Source organism: Carassius gibelio, chromosome A5 (assembly GCF_023724105.1).
Source record: "Carassius gibelio isolate Cgi1373 ecotype wild population from Czech Republic chromosome A5, carGib1.2-hapl.c, whole genome shotgun sequence".
Lineage (NCBI taxonomy): Eukaryota > Metazoa > Chordata > Actinopteri > Cypriniformes > Cyprinidae > Carassius > Carassius gibelio.
Genome location: NC_068375.1, coordinates 28,537,721 through 28,557,525, shown reverse-complemented (window position 1 = coordinate 28,557,525; position 19,805 = coordinate 28,537,721). Strand labels below are relative to the sequence as shown.

Here is a 19,805-nt window from a genome sequence, read left to right as displayed (position 1 = left end):
CAACCAGTGAGCTGGAGAGAGAAGTTTTACTCACCTGTCAGATAAAGGTAGGCTGTAACCACAAAAGAATGAACTGAGATAGAAAGGAAGCAAGAGAAAGGTAGGCTGATGTCTCTTGAGGTTAGCATCCACTTCAACTGATTTAGAAGTCCTGTTTTTGCTCTTTGTGTCATTCCAGTCAAAATCATAGGTTATAGTACAAGACACAAAAGTTGTGACTAATATTGGTAAAACAAATGAAGCAGCTAGTGCACCTAAAACATCCTTTCATTATTCACATAAACCTGCCTGAACATTTAGCCATTATTAATGAGCCAGTCAAACTCCCTCAGCTTCTGCAGAGAAAAAAGACACTTTAGTCCTTCCTTTCCATTCCAGCTGTGTCAAAATGCCCAAACCAACTGTTTGTATTATTCTTTTACAAGGCATCAGCTTGTCTTGTTGTTTTTGGAATATTATGTAGACTAAAGACTCTATCCGGTTTTATTTATGAAACAAATATTAATGATGGTACAGAAGAATTTAGGTATTGTACATTAGGCAGTAGAAGATTGGAGATTTTTAGGTTTTATGATCCATTTCATGTAAATATTGAATGAATGTGTTTCTTTGTATTATTACAGAATGCTTTGGATGAGGGCTGAATATGAATGCTATTTAAAATTATTCAAATTAATATCTTGTGTGTGCAAAGATTAAGATAAGCCAAAGGACTTTGTGCTATGATTTTATGTTTATAGGATAATAACCACTACTGTATCTCATTTGCTCATATTTAGTTTAATTTCATTTGTATTTTCAACAGACATGAGCGGGATCTCATCTCTTCTGGTGGCATTTCATTTGAGTGGATTGTATTTAATAGTTTAGATTGTATTGGATTTATTTTCTAGGAAATAAACATTTCTAAAATATATTTCTACACACACTGACCTCAGTTTTTTTTAACTCTTTTTTTTTACTCTTTTTTTTATTATTATATACATATATTTCTTTTTACAGAAAAGAAAGTCAGTAGCTGCTGTAATAATATTCTCTATGCTAATATAAAACATTTCTAATTTTATGCATGAAGCAGAAGATGAGGGTAATTGTTCTCAGAGAGGATTTCTTTTAGAATACAGCTTTTCTTATTCACCACTTAACATTTAGGCTAATTTATTATTCATTTTTCTCCCTGCCAATGACAGTAGTTTCAATTTAATGCATTTTCTTATCACATCTCAGTTTTAGAGCATTACTAATGCAATAGTGGAATAAATGTCTGTATGGTGGGGTTGCATCTTAATTTCCAATGTTGGATTATGCTGCTCATTATAGAATTAGCTTTTAAGCTCTATTGTTCAAGTGCATCTTGTATCTAACTTCTGTGAATATAGAGTCTTATCTAGAGGATGAAAAATTAAAGCCATTGGAGGGCCCAATAAAGAAAGTCCTTCACATCTATTGCAACATTATGAAATCTCTTGAAGTACATTTCTATTTAATTGATATTATTTAATATTGTTTCATATCTAGAATTTCATTTGTGATATATCAGTTTGCAACATGAAGCAAAAAGCTAATTTAGTCATCAAATATTTCACATTTGCAAATGTAATTAATGTAGCCCTTCTTTGAGGGTTCTCAGACCCCACTTACTCCTTTGTACCATGCTGAACAGGACTTGAATGTCTCCAAAGAAGTGTGTTTTAATAACACAGATGTGTTTGTTTGTTCCCGAAAACTTGGCCCAGTTCGACACTGGATTTGCAAATCATTTGATACTTAAAGATACAGTCCCAGCGATAAAATAAACCAGTCATAAAATTGCATCAAATTTTTGTCTTTTGTTAGCAATCGGTGATCGTAACTCTTTAGCTCTGCCTGTATTTCTCTTTTATAAATCTGATAAAACTAAATACTTTTGGAGATATAAAGGACACAATACTAATATATTGGTACTCGAGATTAACATGAATTGGCCAAAACTGTGTGCTATGTCCCCTTTAAAGATGCTTAATAGTGTTAGGCGATATGTGTGCCTTATGATAAGCATGACGCACCGCCACAGAAACAAGAATGAGATGCATTAGATGTGCCATTAAACTCAATTAGTTAGGGCTCGTTTAAAATATTGCACATATATAGGCTGGATTACTTGTTAAAGTGCAATTAAATACCTTATATCTGTAGGCAATAAACAACTGTTTGTGGATGGAGACTCCTCCACCGGTTACAGGCTCTAATCCTCATTTGCGTGCACGCGCATGTGTATGTGTGTGTGAGAAAAGCGGTGCTGAAGTGAAATAGCTGGGCAGTTTGATATCCGAATTATGATAGGCCGTTCTTGATTTGATTGTTTTTGCAGCTAAAGGCACACCCAACCCTGGCTTAACAATGAGGATTGTTGATGCAGCAGAGCTTTTTGTCCCAGATCTATTCTGCTAGCCTGGTTTGATGGCTTCTAGTGCCTGGAGAGCAGATGGGCATCAGTGCCATCTAAGGTAAATGTGAGAGGGGCTTAGGGAGGCAGCAACCTCCTCTCTATCACTGCAGACAAATCTGAGAACTAATGTTGCTGATAAGGTAAAATGACACCTGTAATGAATGCCCAACAATGAAAAAGTGTGACCGGATTGCTGAATGTGTGGAATTGAGAGTAGAGTGAAGTAAAGAGAGAGAAAACAACCAAGTGAAGGAGAACGCTTCTGTGTGAGCTTCCAGTACTGGCTGCTGTTTTACACTTTTGACCATATGTTCAGCTAGTGAAGCAACTTTCTTAACATGATGCAGCCCAGATCTGTTAGTGAGCAAATAAATAAATAAATAAATAAATGAATAAATAAATAAAATAACTGGCACTAAAAAAAAGCTTGCTCTACAAAGGTCTTCAGATGAAAAGAGGAGATCTGAACTCATTCTTTGGAGGAAATGTTGTTTTCCAGGCTCATTTGAATGTGTAGAGCTGCTTGTGGTTCTTGTGAGTTGTATAAAATACAATCAACTTGAAATGTGAACAGATTTAGTTTATAGTTCTTATCAAAGCTAAGTGAGTTTTAACTATTGCATGACATGCAGAGCCACCCTTTAAAGCAAAAATTGAAAACCAAAGGTAGTTAAGCAGGTTTGGTTGGTCCTTAAAAAGAAAAGTTATGTTGGACAATTTAGATGGTAGTGGAACATGTATGCAGTATATAAAAGACTCATTATACAGGTGTATTATGAACTGTGCTCGTCTCTCTCATATTTTCACTTACTCTGTCACTTCCATCAAATACAGAGTTCTGGCATGAAACTCTCATGGTGCAGTCCGATAGGTTTAACTCAATTTGAGGTAATGACTAGGGCTGGTCTGAAAACCATTTTTTGAGCTTCGAAGCTTCGGTAGTAATCAACACTGAATATTCAAAGCTTTGGAGGGAAGGGGCTGAAAATATCCTTCTCTCTAATAAAGGCAGGAATATCTGTGCATCTGTCTGTTTGAATTTTTATTATGTCCAGAACCATTCATCCATTCGACTTGCTGTGGACCCAAGGGAGTGCAGTGTGGCATTTTGGTGCAATATGGACACATGAAACTACCGTCGGACCGGGGCTGAAATGCAGGGCTCTAGTGTGCCACATATATACGATTTTAAACTGGTTTACCACAAAAAAAAAAAAAAAAAAAATGAATATAAAATATTCTGTGTCTTAAGACTGCCTTAAGACTACCTGAGCAAGTTTGGGCCACCTACTGGTACAAACAAACAAAAAATGCCTCAAATTAAATTTATGCTTACATTTTTAAAGCAATAGTTCACATAATTCAATGCAATTTCAGTTTATAAATACCTTTTCACCTTATGCCTGCATTTAATTTACATCACTGCTCTATCATAGCGAAGACTAGCTGAAAAGTTTAATATTTACTTATACTGTACTTTTGTTTCATGTTAAAGAACTAGAATGACATTATTTATGAAGATCATGTGCAATTTAAAGTTTAGGTTTAATTTTAAGTTCAAAAAATGGTAGTGCTTTAGTAATGATTCTGGAATTCTTTAATCATTTTAATCTGGTTCAGTTATTTTAATGGTAATGATATTATTCTTAAAAATATCATAAAAAAATCTTGCATATTTTCCTTGATTTCTGCAGAGAAAGCGAGAAAGAGAGAGAACACATACACGATTGAGTGAACGGAGTAAGAGATATTTGAGACATCAATTAAAACCCTATCAATTCCAACTCTTTCTAACTTCCTTTCTCTCACACTTCTTTTCCCTTTCTCTCGCTCTCATCCTTTCTCCTTGGCTGGGATTATCTTGACATTTTCTGGCACTTCTGCCTTAAAATTCTCAGTTTACTGACATCCAACAGAGTGCTCACCATGAAACCCCCACATGCTCCCTTGTACACATACTCTCCTCCTCTTGTGTCAAACCCTCTTCAGTAATCCACGAGAGGCTTGGGGGTGAAAGCAAAGTGCATGGATTTAAAGGGCAGGGACTTTAGATGCATGTGCTGAAACAGTGATGTGTTACTACATCAAGTGGCCACTTGGTGATGAGGACTGATGATTCAAATGCTTTTCCATGAAACCCACTACCACCCAGTCAAGCTGCTTTCCATGCACTTTCACATCAGAAAGCCAGAGAGCCCAAAATAGCTGGCATGGGAATTGCTGACACATTATGAGATATTTGGAAATGTGCTTTATGAGATTATTAGAACTAGAGGTTTAGTGTTGCACTGACTCATAATGACTGATTTCAAATGTGATTACCATTTAAGTTGGTTTGTACAGAAGAAACACTGTGAAACATTTTGGTGACTATATAGACGGATAAATGTCCTTTTTTATTTTCTTCAAAAGATCCATTTATTTTAATGTGCATGTATGTAGCCTATATTCCATTCAAAAAATCTTGTTCAATATTTTTTGGTCTCTTTTGTCTCTTATGCTTACCAAGGCTGCATTTATGTATTTATTTTAGTTTTTCAAAACAGATGTTACTTAGGATTTAGTGTCACATGATCCTTCATAAATCATACAAATATAAGAAATATAATAGAGGTAGACCGATATGGGTTTTTCTCTGGCCGAAATGTTGAGAATTCAGGGCAGCTGATAGCTGATATATGATGGCAATTTTTTTGGCCGATTTTGTTTTTCTTTTTTACCCCTTCATCTCATATAAATGAGTTTGAGTGGTAACACTTTAGTATACGGTCCAATTCACACTAATAACTAGTTGCTTATTAGCATGTTTATTATTAACATATTGGCTGTTTATTAGTGCTTATAAAGTACATATAATGCATGACATCCATAATCCTACCCAGTACCCTAAACTCAACAACTACCTTATAAACTATTAATAAGCAGCAGATAAGGAGTTAATTGAGGCAAAAGTCTAAGTTAATGGTTAGTTTATAGTGAGAATTGGACCCTAAAATAAAGTGTGACCGTTTGAGTAAATGTTTACTGCAGGGTAAAAATAGTAATAGTAGTAGTAGCCTAATTCATAGTAATAATACAAAACTTAAGCACTACAAAACTTTTGCTTCTCAAAACCATTCTGAAGCATGCTTTTTGTTTGTTTGCTGACAGACACCAGTGTTTCTCACAGACTTGCATATGCAAATTCATTCTCTGACAGCAGGAGGCACTGTTTGAGCAGGAGATTTAGTAGTTTCCCTGGTAAGGGCTGTAATCAGTTAAGCGCTGCTCTCACAAACACTACTTTATCAGGCATTTTTACACTGCTCTGTGGAAAAATGTATTCTGATTGGTCAGTCGCGACATTCCGAGGTATATTATGCCTAGATAATAACGGGTAAAATCTAATAACACAGGCTCATCTGGGTAGCAGCAGTAGGCACTGTACTCTTGCTTGAACTTTTTTTCTTGGTGGAAGCTTTGCGTTTAAGTAGATAAAATATTAAAACTCAATTCAAAATTGTGTAAAATTATTTTATTATGACATCCTAGGATTGCAGTCTCATATTCGTTTCATTCAAATGCAGTTTCTGCCATTTTGCTACAGTTGTTTTGTACTAGGGCTGTAGCTATCAAATATTTTAGTAATCGAGAATTCTACCAAAAATTCCATTGATTAATCGACTAATCGGATAAAATGTGTTTTTGCTTAATTAAAGTAATATATTAATTATGCAAGAGAAAATAAGACTCCTGGGTCTCTTAAAATGAACAACTAAGTTTTCTTTTTAAATTTTTTTGCATAGAATCCAATGCATACATCATAAATAAACATTTAATTATTACCCATTGTTTCTCTGTCTGTACTTGTACTGTGAACAATGACAATAAAGTTGACAGATGAATTAAGTGCATTTAAGTGCCATTCAGTTCGGGTTCTGAATAAAGCATTTTTCTGAGATGCACATTAAACATTAAACACATAACACATTTAATTTATCTTTTAATTATTGAAAATTAAGCAAACTTAACTTTTTGGTAAACAAATGGGATTTACTATTAAAAATAAAACATGGAAGAAATGTTGTGTGATTAAACCTTAAAAAAATAATGTTAGATTTTTTTTTTAGTAGTAGGCTATGTACATTCTGCTGAACAATAGTAATACATATCTGGCAAATACTTTACTTTAAACTAAACCAGTCTTTTATTTTGACGGGTTGACGTACCTTTACAGTTCTGTGTATGTGATGTGACGCTAGTTTTACTCAAATCAAACGGTCAAATGCTCATGAAGTGACTGTCAAAGCAGTTCTGGAGATATTGTTCATGTGTTCACATCTTATTTAGTGAGACAGCAGACACTGCAATCACTGCGAGCGTCACGCACGCTTCAGTGTGTGTAATACAGGAAGAAACACTTCTGCACCATTTATTAACAGTGTAACACCAATGAGCGGATGGTGTTCAACCATCTGTTCCATGTTAGTGAATCCTGACCCTGTTGACACATTCTACACTCAAAGACCAGAACGTGAGTTAAAGAAAAAACAAGGACTTTCGTTTTACAACCCTCTTACAACATAACTCACCACCCTGGGCGCCGCCATGACGGCAATGTCCTGGCGGGGATGAGAGTTATAACACCTTGGAGACTATCCAGAGATGCGATATCGAACTTCAAAAGGGAAGACAAACACCCCTTCTCGATCGCACATTCCAGTGAAACAGACGCACATACACTCAAAAACAGGCACAAGCATTTTTGCTGGCCCATGGACCTTCTTTTACTAAAACTACCTCTAAATGTTTTTTAATGTCTCCCTTTTTGTGCTCAAATGTAGGTATGCGGCATAGTGGAATATATGAATGTTACTGTGTGTTTAATGCAAACTTTAGATGCATTTAGTTAATAGTAAGTCTGTATTTTTGGATACGGGACTGGTAAAAGCCTAGTTCTTAGTGTCGGGATAATCGTAAAAACACGACTGTAACGAATCTTGATAGCAAATTACAAAAAGATGCATTGTTTCAGAGGAACGATCTTGCTTAAGAAAAATGTTTAACTTTGACATCGCCATAAATTAGACCAGTGGGCGGAGATCAGCAAACAAAGAAGATTTTTCCCGCCTTAGTTTGTTTACACTTCATTGGCTCATACTAAAAAAATAGGTGTAAACCTAGAGTTACTTAAAAGCTCAAGGAAACCTGTATTCTGCGCATTCCGCCAGAGAGAAAAGAGGATTCCCAGCTTTGCAACCGGACTTCAAGAAGTTCTCCGTTATTCTTCTTTACTTTTCGTTTCATTCTAGTTTTCTTTATTGTCTGCTGATATTTGACTTCGTTCAATTGCCCTCACGAGCCAAACGAACTTGAGTCTAGTCATCTTTTGGCAAAGTTTACCTTCGCGTTAACCATCGAGCTCGCGCATCATCTGCTCTGGAAAGAACCACGCTGAGGCCGCACAGACCGGACAATTTGAGCGCAGCTACACACAAGAGCCAGATCAAAGCAAGTACTTTCTTATATCGCAACTAAAATTGCTGTTTAAGGTTGTCTAGGCTATTCCATGTTTGTGAAATCATCCAATGACTTGGGGTCTCTTGCAAAGTTAACTGTTTGAAATTGCCACGCTGAGATTGCTTTTCACTTTCACTTTCTCTCCCTCTCTCTCTCTCTCTCTCTCTCTCTCTCTTTATCTCTATCTCTCATTTATCTCATTATTATTCTTGTTCATTTACCTTGTTTAAATTGTATTTTCGTTTTGCTATATACTCATATTTACTCCGTGTGAATTGTAGTTATGTACTCTTTAGTCTGTTTTTATTAAATCCTATAATTTGCTTGAATTGAATTGTTTTATTGCTCATTGAGATCGAAGTCCCTGAATCGTGTGATCTACGCTACGAGCTTTGTTTTATATGAATTAATTTTCAGTAATCTTAGTAGTACAGACACAGAAAATATTGTTTTTTCCTGATCAGAAGATTAATATTTCTTGGAGTTTGTAAGAAGGGTATTTTTATTGAATTTTGATAAGGAAGTCTAGCTTCCAGTTCGCTGGACGAACAGATTGTCTAGAGTAACTTAAATTAATTCTAGTAAAGGTTACCTTTAAATGATTAAATATTCCCTCTTTGGGTAATTTAATATTTGTAAGCAATAAGCACGTTATATTCATAGACTCATGAATATTCACTTAATTTGAGTTAATTATTCCCCAGAAAGTGATTGTTGCTACAACAGAGACATGCAGAACATGCAGGATTCATATTTAAATAGATTGTTCCGGCTTAATATTTACAGATTTCAGTCCATATTGTGATTTGATGTAAGTGCAATGACCTATTTTTGATTAATTAATTCAAAATGTGGCAAATTCCGTGCCATTCTGCGTTAAACTGTAAACTGTTTTTATGACTGTATTCCGCGATTCCCCCGCGTTTTCTGCATCGCGGAAATCATAGGGTCCTAGTTGTGGTATGCCAATCCTATCTTGCAATAGACACACACCACGACGTTCTCTTTACGTTTGCCCACACCCTCAAATCAAAACACTGCTGACTCCTTGCAGTATGAGATTTCTTCCGCTTTGTGGGTGACGTAAATGCGTTGTCACATTTAAAAAAATCATTGCGAAAGAACATGACGTGAGTTTTAAAATAAATTAAAAGATGCTTCGAGGCATCAATCAATTTTTGTAATCGAGTTACTCGAGTTACTTGAGGAATCGTTTCAGCCCTATTTTGTACGCTGTAATGGTTTAAAAGAGGATTCATTTCAAAATGCCAAAAATCATCCGACCTCAAAAATATTATATCTTTTCGTGCACTTTTTAGGTGTATGCATTTAGACATCTCTCAGACAGTGCGCTTATATACAAAAATGACTGCTTATTGCGCTTAATGATTACTTAATGGTTTTAAATCACTTGTTTTTAAAACACAAGTCTTAAATGCATTCAAGGAAACATCACAAGCGATTTAGATGGTAATCTCTATATATAATTTATATACAGGTGCCGGTCATATAATTAGAATATCATCAAAAAGTTGATTTATTTCACTAATTCCATTCAAAAAGTAAAAATTGTATATTATATTCATTCATTACACACAGACTAATATATTTGAAATGTTTATTTCTTTTAATTCTGATGATTAACTGACAACTAAGGAAAATCCCAAATTCAGAAATCAACTTTTTGGTGATATTCTTATTATATGACCAGCACCTGTATATATTTAAAGAGTTTGGTTCCAAAATGCTATAAATATATACAAACGTATTTGTGTCGTGGAGGATAAGGAAGAGTTATTCAGAAAGAATAATAAAGTAATCTCTTTCTTAAATGCTTAAACTCACTAGGTACACTCTTAAAAATAAAGGAGCTTCAAAAGGTTCTTAAAGTGATACCATAGAAGAACCATTTTTGGTTCTACAACGAACCATTTAGTTAAAGTTTCTTTAAAGAACCATCTCTTTCTTACCTTTTTGTAATCTGAGGAACCTTCTTTCACCACAAAGAACCTTTTGTCAAACAAAAAGGTTCTTCAGATGTTAAAGGTTCTTTATGGAACATTTTAGATAAAAAGGTTCTTCTGAGGCATGGTGAAGCAACTTTATTTTTAAGAGTGTACAGGCAAGGCTGCAGATTAACAATGAAAATAGAGGAAACCAATCCACTCGCAAGCCTCTGCTCATCATGGACCTGGATCAGTGAACTGCATCTCGGGCCGATGTTGGCATGTTGTACACGCCCCTGTCCCTTGACTCCACCCCCACATGAAAAAGTGCCAGAAAATGAGACTCGCAGAAACATGAAGCGCAAAGGGAAAACTGTATCGAAAGCTCAAACTAGACTAAAACACAAAATAAAAGCAGCGTTGCAAATAAATGAGTAGATATGGCCATTGAAAATATGAATTGCATATGTATCGCTGTTTCATTTATGTTTTGCAATTCTTTATTTTTGTTTGCAAAAAGCACATTTAATTTCTCAGTACTTTAATTTGCAATTTTTTTTGGCATATGTAAGCAGCATTATATTGACTCCATAGTTTACCTCACTTCAGAACATTCATTCATGGATTTGCGTTGCGCAACGTCTTCACATATGGACAAGTGTGACATCTTATATCTCTGTTAATGAATACAATTTAAATTCACATCTTGCACACTTCAAATGCACTTTGAATGGAAAATATACGTTCGCTTTGAACTGAAATCAAGGTGGAATATCCTGTGTTGTCCACTTCGCAGGGCCCTTACGTTTGAAAAGAACAAATGTCTGAAGCGATAAGAGAAACATACAAAATGTGCAGAACAGGGGGGGGTGCAAGGACTGGAATTAAGAACCGCTGACCTACCCCAACCTTAAACCTACCCTTACAGTAGGATAAATGCAGTTTTGGTAGCATAATCTGATAGGTAGCATTATTTTTTAGAACACCTGGACACGGCATAATGGTATGTTAAGGGGCGTAACATTTCCGTCACATGCTTGAGGTATTCGGTCAATCAGAAAGCTCTGAATAGCTGGCCAATCAGAGCTCATCTCGCCTTTCAGACCAATGAGCTTTGTAAAAATGTACATGTTTCAGAAAGGTGGGGCTTAGAAGAGAAACAATACTGTACAGTAGGGGTGTGACGATAACCGCATCACCGCAATACCGCATTAATGAGATGCCTACCGCGGTGTGAGGTCATCCCCGCACTTTTTTTTTCTTTTTTGCTGAAAGTTACAGGACTGCATATGATGTGTGATTTGAACTATAAACACATTCATCTTTGCTTATAATTCACTTTTTCCACGAGTCCTATGTTCAAGGGCTTTTGGGGAAAAAGACTGCATCCTGAGCAAGGGAGGGACAGTCCATTAAACATATGGGGGATTTTTTTTTTGTGTGTCTGATTTTTAATTAACTGCTAGCCATGTTTCAGTACTTGTAATGTTTACAGATAATGTTAAATTAAATACACACAAACACGGGCATAAAACACATTAGCGTAACTTAAACCATTGGAGTTAGTTAGATTTTAATTGCATATAAGCCTACCCGTAGCTATCACTTCATATGGTACAGGCAATAACCGTTGACAGCGCTATAAAGAATATAGTGCACCTGCAACACAGCGACTATTGGTAAATGCCTCATTCATTGACCCAAGATACAAGGACATCAACCCACGATATCACGTTAAAGAAGCGCTCCTGGAGGAGATGCTGGCAATGCCCGAAGAGCGGCGTGATATCGGGGATGGAGAAGCTGCAATGAGTGCCGCTGCGGCTGGAGAGGGAGAAGGAGAAAGTGCGCCATCTTCTCCTCCAAAAAAAAAAAAAAAGAATCTTGCGGACCTGCTTGGAATGAGAAGAGCACAATCCTCCATTCCGGTTCCAAAAGTAATCCGTGCAGACACTGAAGTCACAAGGTATTGGCAGGAGGAAGCCCTCGATCTGCACTCTGATCCGCTTGCCTGGTGGTGGGATAATCAGGCTCGATTCGATTTCTCGTTTGTCAAAAGTGGCAAGAAAATATATGTCGCTACGAGCGCTTCATCGGAGCGTGTATTCAGTGCGGCTGGCAACATCGTCAACCCGTTAAGAACCTCGCTGAAACCTGACAAGGTTAACATGTTGGTTTTCCTGTCACGCAACATGAAGACGGAAAAATAAAAGCAGCAGCACGATTCACTTAAGCGGCCCAACAGACAAACACTTGTTAACTTTTTGTTTTGTTATTTTGCACTTTAAAAAAGGTTGTTCATGTTTAGCCTATAGTTAACCATTAATATTTAATATAAATCTTAATTTGTTTATTAGTTTATAACAGAATACTGCTTTGTAATTATTAAGAAGAAAGTTTAATTTTAGCCTAATCATTAGTTAATTATTAATATTTACCATTTAGTATAACTGTTACTGTTATTTGTTTATTTGTTAATAAAGAATACTGCGTTATAATTATTAATTTCCATTGTAATCATTTCCATCACAAGCTGCATGCGTTCCTCAGTGTGTGATGCAGCCGCATGAGGATTTTGTGTGTGTGTGTGTGTGGGGGGGGGGGGGGTGGTTCCGGTTAACCGCCAAATCGCGATTCTTGTTGCTTCATCACCGCGGTAAGAAAAAATCCCATACCGTCACAGCCCTACTGTACAGTATGGAAAATAATGTGGTGTTGGCCTTTAAACCGCATAAACACATTGCATTACACCAAATACACAAAATAATGTTCTTTTTAGCAACATAATATGACCCCTTTAAAATTAATTAGCATAATGAGAAAATGAATGACTTGCTTGTTAGAGTCATTAGGACTCATCTTTATGCTCATCTGTCATAGGAGGAGCAGCAAGAATTGGCTCTGCTGTTTTTATAGAGCATGAATTGTTCAAATTATCTATTACCTTTTATTGCAGTAAGTGTGCAGGCACTGCTAAAAGGATAAGGCCAACAATTAGCACTCTGGGAATCATTGTGAACTCATACCCAGTTAAAGTTGTACATGGATGGGTCTATTAACCTCTACACACTCTCATTCTTTTAAACTTCATTACTGTAACTCATTAAATTTCCACATGGAATGGTGTTTATAACTGGGTTGTGTTTTATGATGGTCAGCTGTATTGTTGTCTTGCTACTTGTCTTGATGTGGATTAAATCCTAGAAGATTAACTGTAGGGATAGTCAGATATACATTATTTACCCATCCTCATGTCATTATCCCATGCAAATGACAAAAATGCTAAAGTTGTGTGTGGAAAAGTTGTTTATGAGAAATGTACTGAAATTTTGGTATATTTTTGCTTATAATCTGGGAGAGATGTTAAATCTGGAATTTCTCTGACTGGATCATTGTTCAAGTGAGTTGAAAAAAAAATCTTATTTTGTTTGTTTTTCATTGAAAGAAAATAACAAAAAAATAAATAAAAGCAGACAGGAAAAACATTGAGGGCAAGTAGATAAATAATGACAATTTTAATTTATGGATGAACTATCCCTTTAAAATGCCTTTGCCTCCATTGTTAAAACAGCAGTCACTAGTCATGTAATTACTTAAATATATGCTGACAAAGTCAAAGTACAAAGTTATCTCGCACATTCACCTATTGGCCCATAATGTAAAGGGGCTTTTGTAAGCCGTTCTGCTGTACTAATAGTATTAGTTTTGTACAGATCAATACAGGTTTGCATTTAGATGACAGAACAACAGGTCAAAAACATAATCATACTAATAAGAATTGGCTTTAACCTTCACCTTGTGTTCCATTTACTTTCTTATAATATTTCCTATGTATCTATCTACTCTTTCTCACATAGTTTCTGCTAATGACTTTTACATTTTTCGAAATGTTTTCTAGATTTTATTGTTTTTTCATCTTATTTTTTTTTGCTGAAGTTTAGTATGATGCTGTCTGTTTCATCACTGAAATTTGTGCAACGGATGTGGGAGATTTTTGCTGGTAAAACTAAAAGGAAGGACCAGACTACTCATAGGGAGCTGTACTTCCAATACTACAATGTAAATGAGAGAAATACCTTGTGATGTTGAGGGCAAATATTTGCATGAATGGAAAACAAGCAAATACAGATCTACAAGACAGAATAAAGAATTATATCCAAAGGTTACAGCTGCCTTTTCTACAACTGACCCCCTGTAATGGAGAGAAGTGATGTTGTCGTATTCAGCTCATGATACAATTTTCATCTTGTCACAGACCTATCTGCAACACTGCACAGCAGAATTTGTCCTTATTTATCCCTTTATCATGGGAATAAAATTCAGTGGATATTCATGGTTTTACACAATGTAAGTGACATGATGGCATGCGACTGAAGCTACAGGCCTGTTTTGTTAAATCATTTGTTTTCCCAACCAAGCTTTTGGAAGTGCATAAAATGAACTAGGGCTGGGCGGAATGACAGTATATAACCTTAACAGATTTTTTTTTTAATTTTATTCTGTGTATACCGTGGCATGTAAATAAGTTGGCATGGCTAACTTGTGCAGCATGTATGAGACTGAGAAAAGAAACAAGAAGAAAGCAGTCAACGGCGAGAGCAGTGCAGCACCCAGACAGTTTAGAGGAGTGCACAGGCTCACAAAAGTGGAAGCATAGTTAATTAAGTTTACTTGACTACAACAGTACATATATCAATGTCGTAATGAATAGAAATAGCCTTAAATAATGTGTAGTTATCAGTATCTTTTTCCTACAGTATGCAGAGATTTTCTTTATGTGAGTTCAAGGACGGAAAGTGCAGGACTCCCTCAGTTGTGTGTAGCGAGGAGTGTAACAGTTGGTGCGAGTGAGAGTCACCTATGTGTGGGATGGTCGAAGGAGCAAGGATGTGAATCCCTGGAACTTTTTCCCCAGTTGAAATAGATGAAGTTTGGGAAATTTTTGGGTAACATCATGTTCCGTACACAATGGTGTTTCGTACAGATGACGTTTTAGCACCAATCACAAAATAAATACTTCCAGCTCCTACATAAACTATATATCTGTGTCATTTTCATTTATCCCTCTTTCCCCCCCGATCAAGACAGAGACCCACCCTCCATTAGTTTGTATTGAAATAAATACTGCCGAGGCAGATAACATGATTAATTACGTCAACTAGTTTCCTCTAGGGCTGCACAATTAATGCATGAACAAACAGGGTTCAGCTAATATATGTTTCTGTTGATGGATACGCATTTTGGCTTCCCAGACATTACAACAAAATTGATAAAAAAAATAAATTAAAAAAAACGTGGACAAACCATGCATTCTTGTTCAATGTGAATGTTGTATGTTGGAATATGAGCAGTCATTTCTTCCGTCATCAACCGGGTGCTGATAGCACGTGTGCACATGTTGATGTCTGAGGACTAGGGGTTTTGGGGGCCTGGAGAAGTTTTGACATGCCCTGACTTTTGTGCTTTTTTAAGTTGCTTCTAAACATATAAGTGGCTAAGTCTGAAAACACTGTATTCAGTACAAACTGTACATGATTTTGTTTTTGAGAAAACAAAGTTTATGCGTGGTTAGTGAAAAACAAAAAAATGTTAAGTCACTGAAATAAGGTCATAAAACTTACAGAACATTTGTTCACAAGACTGTCAAACCTAGAGCTTGAAGCCTACAATCTTTGCTTCAAAATGATGTGAAAATCATCTTGTTTACTCACTCACAGAAGAAACATTTATTTGTAAAACAAAATTTCTTCTTTGGCCATATTAGCCTACTCAGTAGCATTAACACAGGCTTTAGTCCTTTCAAACTTTATCTGGAATGTCACCATTTCTGTTACTGCAACTGATCAGGCAAACACACACACACACACACACACACACACATACACACACACAATATCATCTGCCTGATGAAAAAACACGTTTTTTTTATTTAGTTAATACTTGCATCAAATATGATTATTTTATCCACCAATGACCCACCTGCAAATAATCAGAATGCATTTACAAACCCGATTCCAAAAAAGTTGGGACACTATACAAATTGTGAATAAAAACATAATGCAATGATGTGGAAGTTTCAGAATACAACATAGATGACATATCAAATGTTTAAACTGAGAAAATACATAATTTTAAGGGAACAATAAGTTGCACTGGTGAGCATCCGGAGAGAGAAAGAAAGAGAAAGACAAAGGGCTTGAAGCATCAGAATCGGCACTGGTATAGGCCAGTCCCCATGACAAGAAATCTGTTCTCAGTATCAGGTGCAAAAATCCAGACTGTTGCATCCCCACTATAAATGGCTGGGCGCTAATGGGTGGAGAGTTTTATTTCAGAGTGTCAAAGATGGTATTGGCAATTATTAAAATGGCTTTCAAGTAATTAATTCCAAATAAAATCTTTCTAATTTCCCTCCATCCTTAACACCCCTGTCTTGTGTCTTTTCTCCATCTCTATTGGTGTGCCTGCTATTTTATTCTTTAAAAAGAATGATAGAAGAAAAAAAGAACACTCTGCCCAAGGAAGAGCATTCTCACTTTCTTCTGCACTGATATGCATTTTAGCTCATCAGTCCAACACAAATCAATCAGTCGCACTCTTTTCCAAATAATTTTATTCTTTTCATCACAAAAGCACTCAGGGAAAGCTAATGCATTTTTAAAGTAGAAAATGGTTTGAATTGTTTTAGTGAAATAGTCTCTTTGGCACACAGTTTTAAATCAATGGGAAGCTGAGAACATTCCCAGAGGAAAAGCAGCATATTTACAAACCTGAAGCTGTATTAAATATAGATCAGATTCAAAGTTTGTGATATAATTTTTCATTAAAAAAATAAAATAAAATTAAGCACAAAGGTACACATGCAACTTTTGTGTCTGGGATGTTCAAGGATCCAAAAATGGGCATAAAATTAAGATTTTTTGAGTTTAAAATCAGAATAAATGTGCTAGAAAACTGTGCTCAGTTCTTACATGTTGATTGATTTCACAGGAGCCGTCAGTGATACCCTTGCTGATTCTCTGTCATCCGTTGGTGGGACATTACCTCACTTCCTGCAAGAGCCCGAGGATGCTTACATAATCAAAAATAATCCAATCAAGCTGCGCTGCCGTGCCACTCCTGCCCTGCAGATCTTCTTCAAATGTAATGGGGAATGGGTCCATCAGAACCAACATACCTCAAATGAGTACATAGACCATAACACTGGTAAGACACATATGATTTTGCTGCTGCCGTCCACCTAATCATTTCTTTTTATTTTATGTATGTCCATAAAAGCCTGTTGGTTCAACTGTAGTTTAAATACACTTAAATCTCTTATCTGTTAGGTCCTTAATGGATCTTTTTCCTCTGTCTCATCTAGATTTTTTGTTCTAAAAAAGCCAGGAATATATATGATAAAAGGACATTTAATTGGTTACTTGGTATGTTTTTTCAAATGTATTCACTGTTATGTAGTCTTAGAATTTTATTCCATAAATTGCTTCAGAATTTATCTTCACACTACAGCTGGTTATTTCCCAGTTAGTCTGCATCACAGGCAAGATTTAGATGCTCAATGTGAAGTTCTCATGAATAAATAAAGTTCATGGTTGGGGGGATTTGTCAATGCAATATTATATTGATGTCTGTCATGATACAGTAACATTGAGACTCTTTATGGTTACTATGGCTGTTGTGTTTCAGAACTGTAATATGTTGTGGTCCTTTTTACACACTTGTTTTTTATTCAGCTTCACAATGAAAAATCACAACAAATTATTTTCCCGTCTACATATGGGAAAAGTCAGAGAAGTTTAGGCAAACTTGCTTGTCACTATGTCACATTCTGTAGATGTATTGCCAAACAGTGTGATTTGATATTTCACAAAAATTTGCTTTAACAACGAATTTATTTAAATACATATTCTGATATGGATGTATTCAGTCAGTGCTGGATTGTTATAGCTAAAAAACAGGAAGAAGACACTACATTGAGAATCATCACTGAAACGAACATCTCAAGATGTCTCAATTTCTGCTTTTACATTGATAATATGCTCAGAAATCTGCCTGGCAAGCTTCACCTTGCAGCTTTCCTGTGTTTTTTGTCCACAATAAAGAATGAGATGACTTTTTGTTTTGGTGGTGATTTCATCTGGTGATCTACCCAGTTGATTTATAACAGATTTTTTGCTTGCTGATCTCAGTTTCATGCTCAAGACATTGCAACATGTTTTCTTGCTCCTTCTTTCTGTACCCTTGAGCATTTGCATATCACACATCCTTGCACACAGTTTCATCATACTATTACAAATCAAATCAGGTTCAGTGGTCCTAAATGAAGAACCTTAACCGTTGCATTTTATATGTGAAATAGCTTCCAATAGGCTCTGAATGTCATAATCATTCCACTAAAAGTTTTGTTTCTTTATCTAGCTTGCGATCTGTTGTACAGTAGATTTACAGCAGATTTTAGGACAGGTTGCTCACCATTGCGTGCTCCCCTTTTGCTCTGTCCAGCTACAATATGGAAAGCAGTAATTTCCTCCCTTGAGAATATACTTCCCCCATTACCAGGTTCACTGCCTGCAGTGTTGCCAAGGCGATGAAATGTATCAGTCTGGGCCCAAGTGGATTTGCAATTAGAAGAGCCAGAGGAAGTCTCCATTCGGCCAATCACATTGCCAGCATCAGTGCTAAACTCATAACCAGTGATAACAACATCCTTTATAGCACCCCACCATGCCACCATAATGGATGACAAAAATGAGGATTGGATTAGAGGGACGCTAATCAGAGCCACAGATCTACAAAGAATTGGATTTTATTGATTAGAGCATGGGTCTTCAGTGTCATTGCAAGTGGAAGATAAGATCTCTTATTTACCAGGCATACAGATAAGCAGCAACACATTGCCCTTGAGTTTAGAACAGGTGAAGATCAAGACTTACCAGTCTAAACCTGTTGGACAGAAGCCAATGCATGTCAGTTATTGCTTTTACATTGTGCCATTGTGGCAACAAATTAAGATCATGTAGTCAGTTTTGTTTTTCATTCAGGCTTGTGTTGGGAACAGAAAATAGTAAACAGAAGGGCAGTAGAAGGGTCTGTCACATTCATAGCTGATAAATATTGCTGATTTCTTCTTCATAAATAAACAAATGGCTGACAAACTTAAATCTTTAATTAATTTAAAGTTTTCCCATTGTACATCAACTGATATTTCTCTAAAAATGTTCTCGGATTGGTCCAGGCACAAATATGGATAAAATGGAAAATGTATGTAATGTCAGAAATTTGTAATTTTTATTTTATTAATTTACTAATGTCATAAATTAAACTGTTTTATTGCAGATAAAGTTCATATTACAGTACAATTATACTGTTGCTTTCATTCCATAAGTGCGACGCTTTTGCTGTCAAACTTGGTAAGAACTGACAGTTAATGTGCCCATGGTAGCCTTTATAGTGAGCCACTCTCAAAAATAGGGCATATGTAAGCATTTAGGCCCATCCATATCATTGTAATAATCATTATTACATGGCTTTATTCAAAACTTAATTCTAATTGCAGTCATATAGTTTTTGAATAATGACCATACTGTGTAATTGTCTGTAGTTCCAAGCAACTGTTTTCCTTTATGTATTTGTTTTTTGTATCACTCAATCTTTGTCTTTTCAAATCATTATTTCATGTCCATTTTTGTATTTAAATATTATGAAGCTATTTGATTAAATGGGATATATGCAATCAGCTTGATATTATCACAAAATAAACCCCTTTATTTCTATAGTGCTTTATGCACTACAGATTTTTTATCAAATAGATGCAGCCTTTGTAAGCGTATGTAAGAGACTTTCAAAAAATTATAAAAGCCCTACCCCAAAATGTCTCTTTATTTTATTTTATTTATTTAATTTTTTTCGGCACACAAAATGGAAATTTTTAT

General features: G+C 35.8%; 1 protein-coding gene across 1 annotated transcript in view; it reads left to right on the top strand.

The window, feature by feature from the left end:
• LOC128009701 (netrin receptor UNC5D-like) overlaps nt 1-19,805 on the top strand; it is a 159,525-nt gene that overhangs the window by 78,409 nt on the left and 61,311 nt on the right. The window contains exon 2 of the mRNA XM_052592966.1: nt 16,864-17,079. Within this exon, the coding sequence (XP_052448926.1) occupies nt 16,864-17,079 (216 nt within the window). The remainder of the gene's footprint in view (nt 1-16,863; nt 17,080-19,805) is intronic.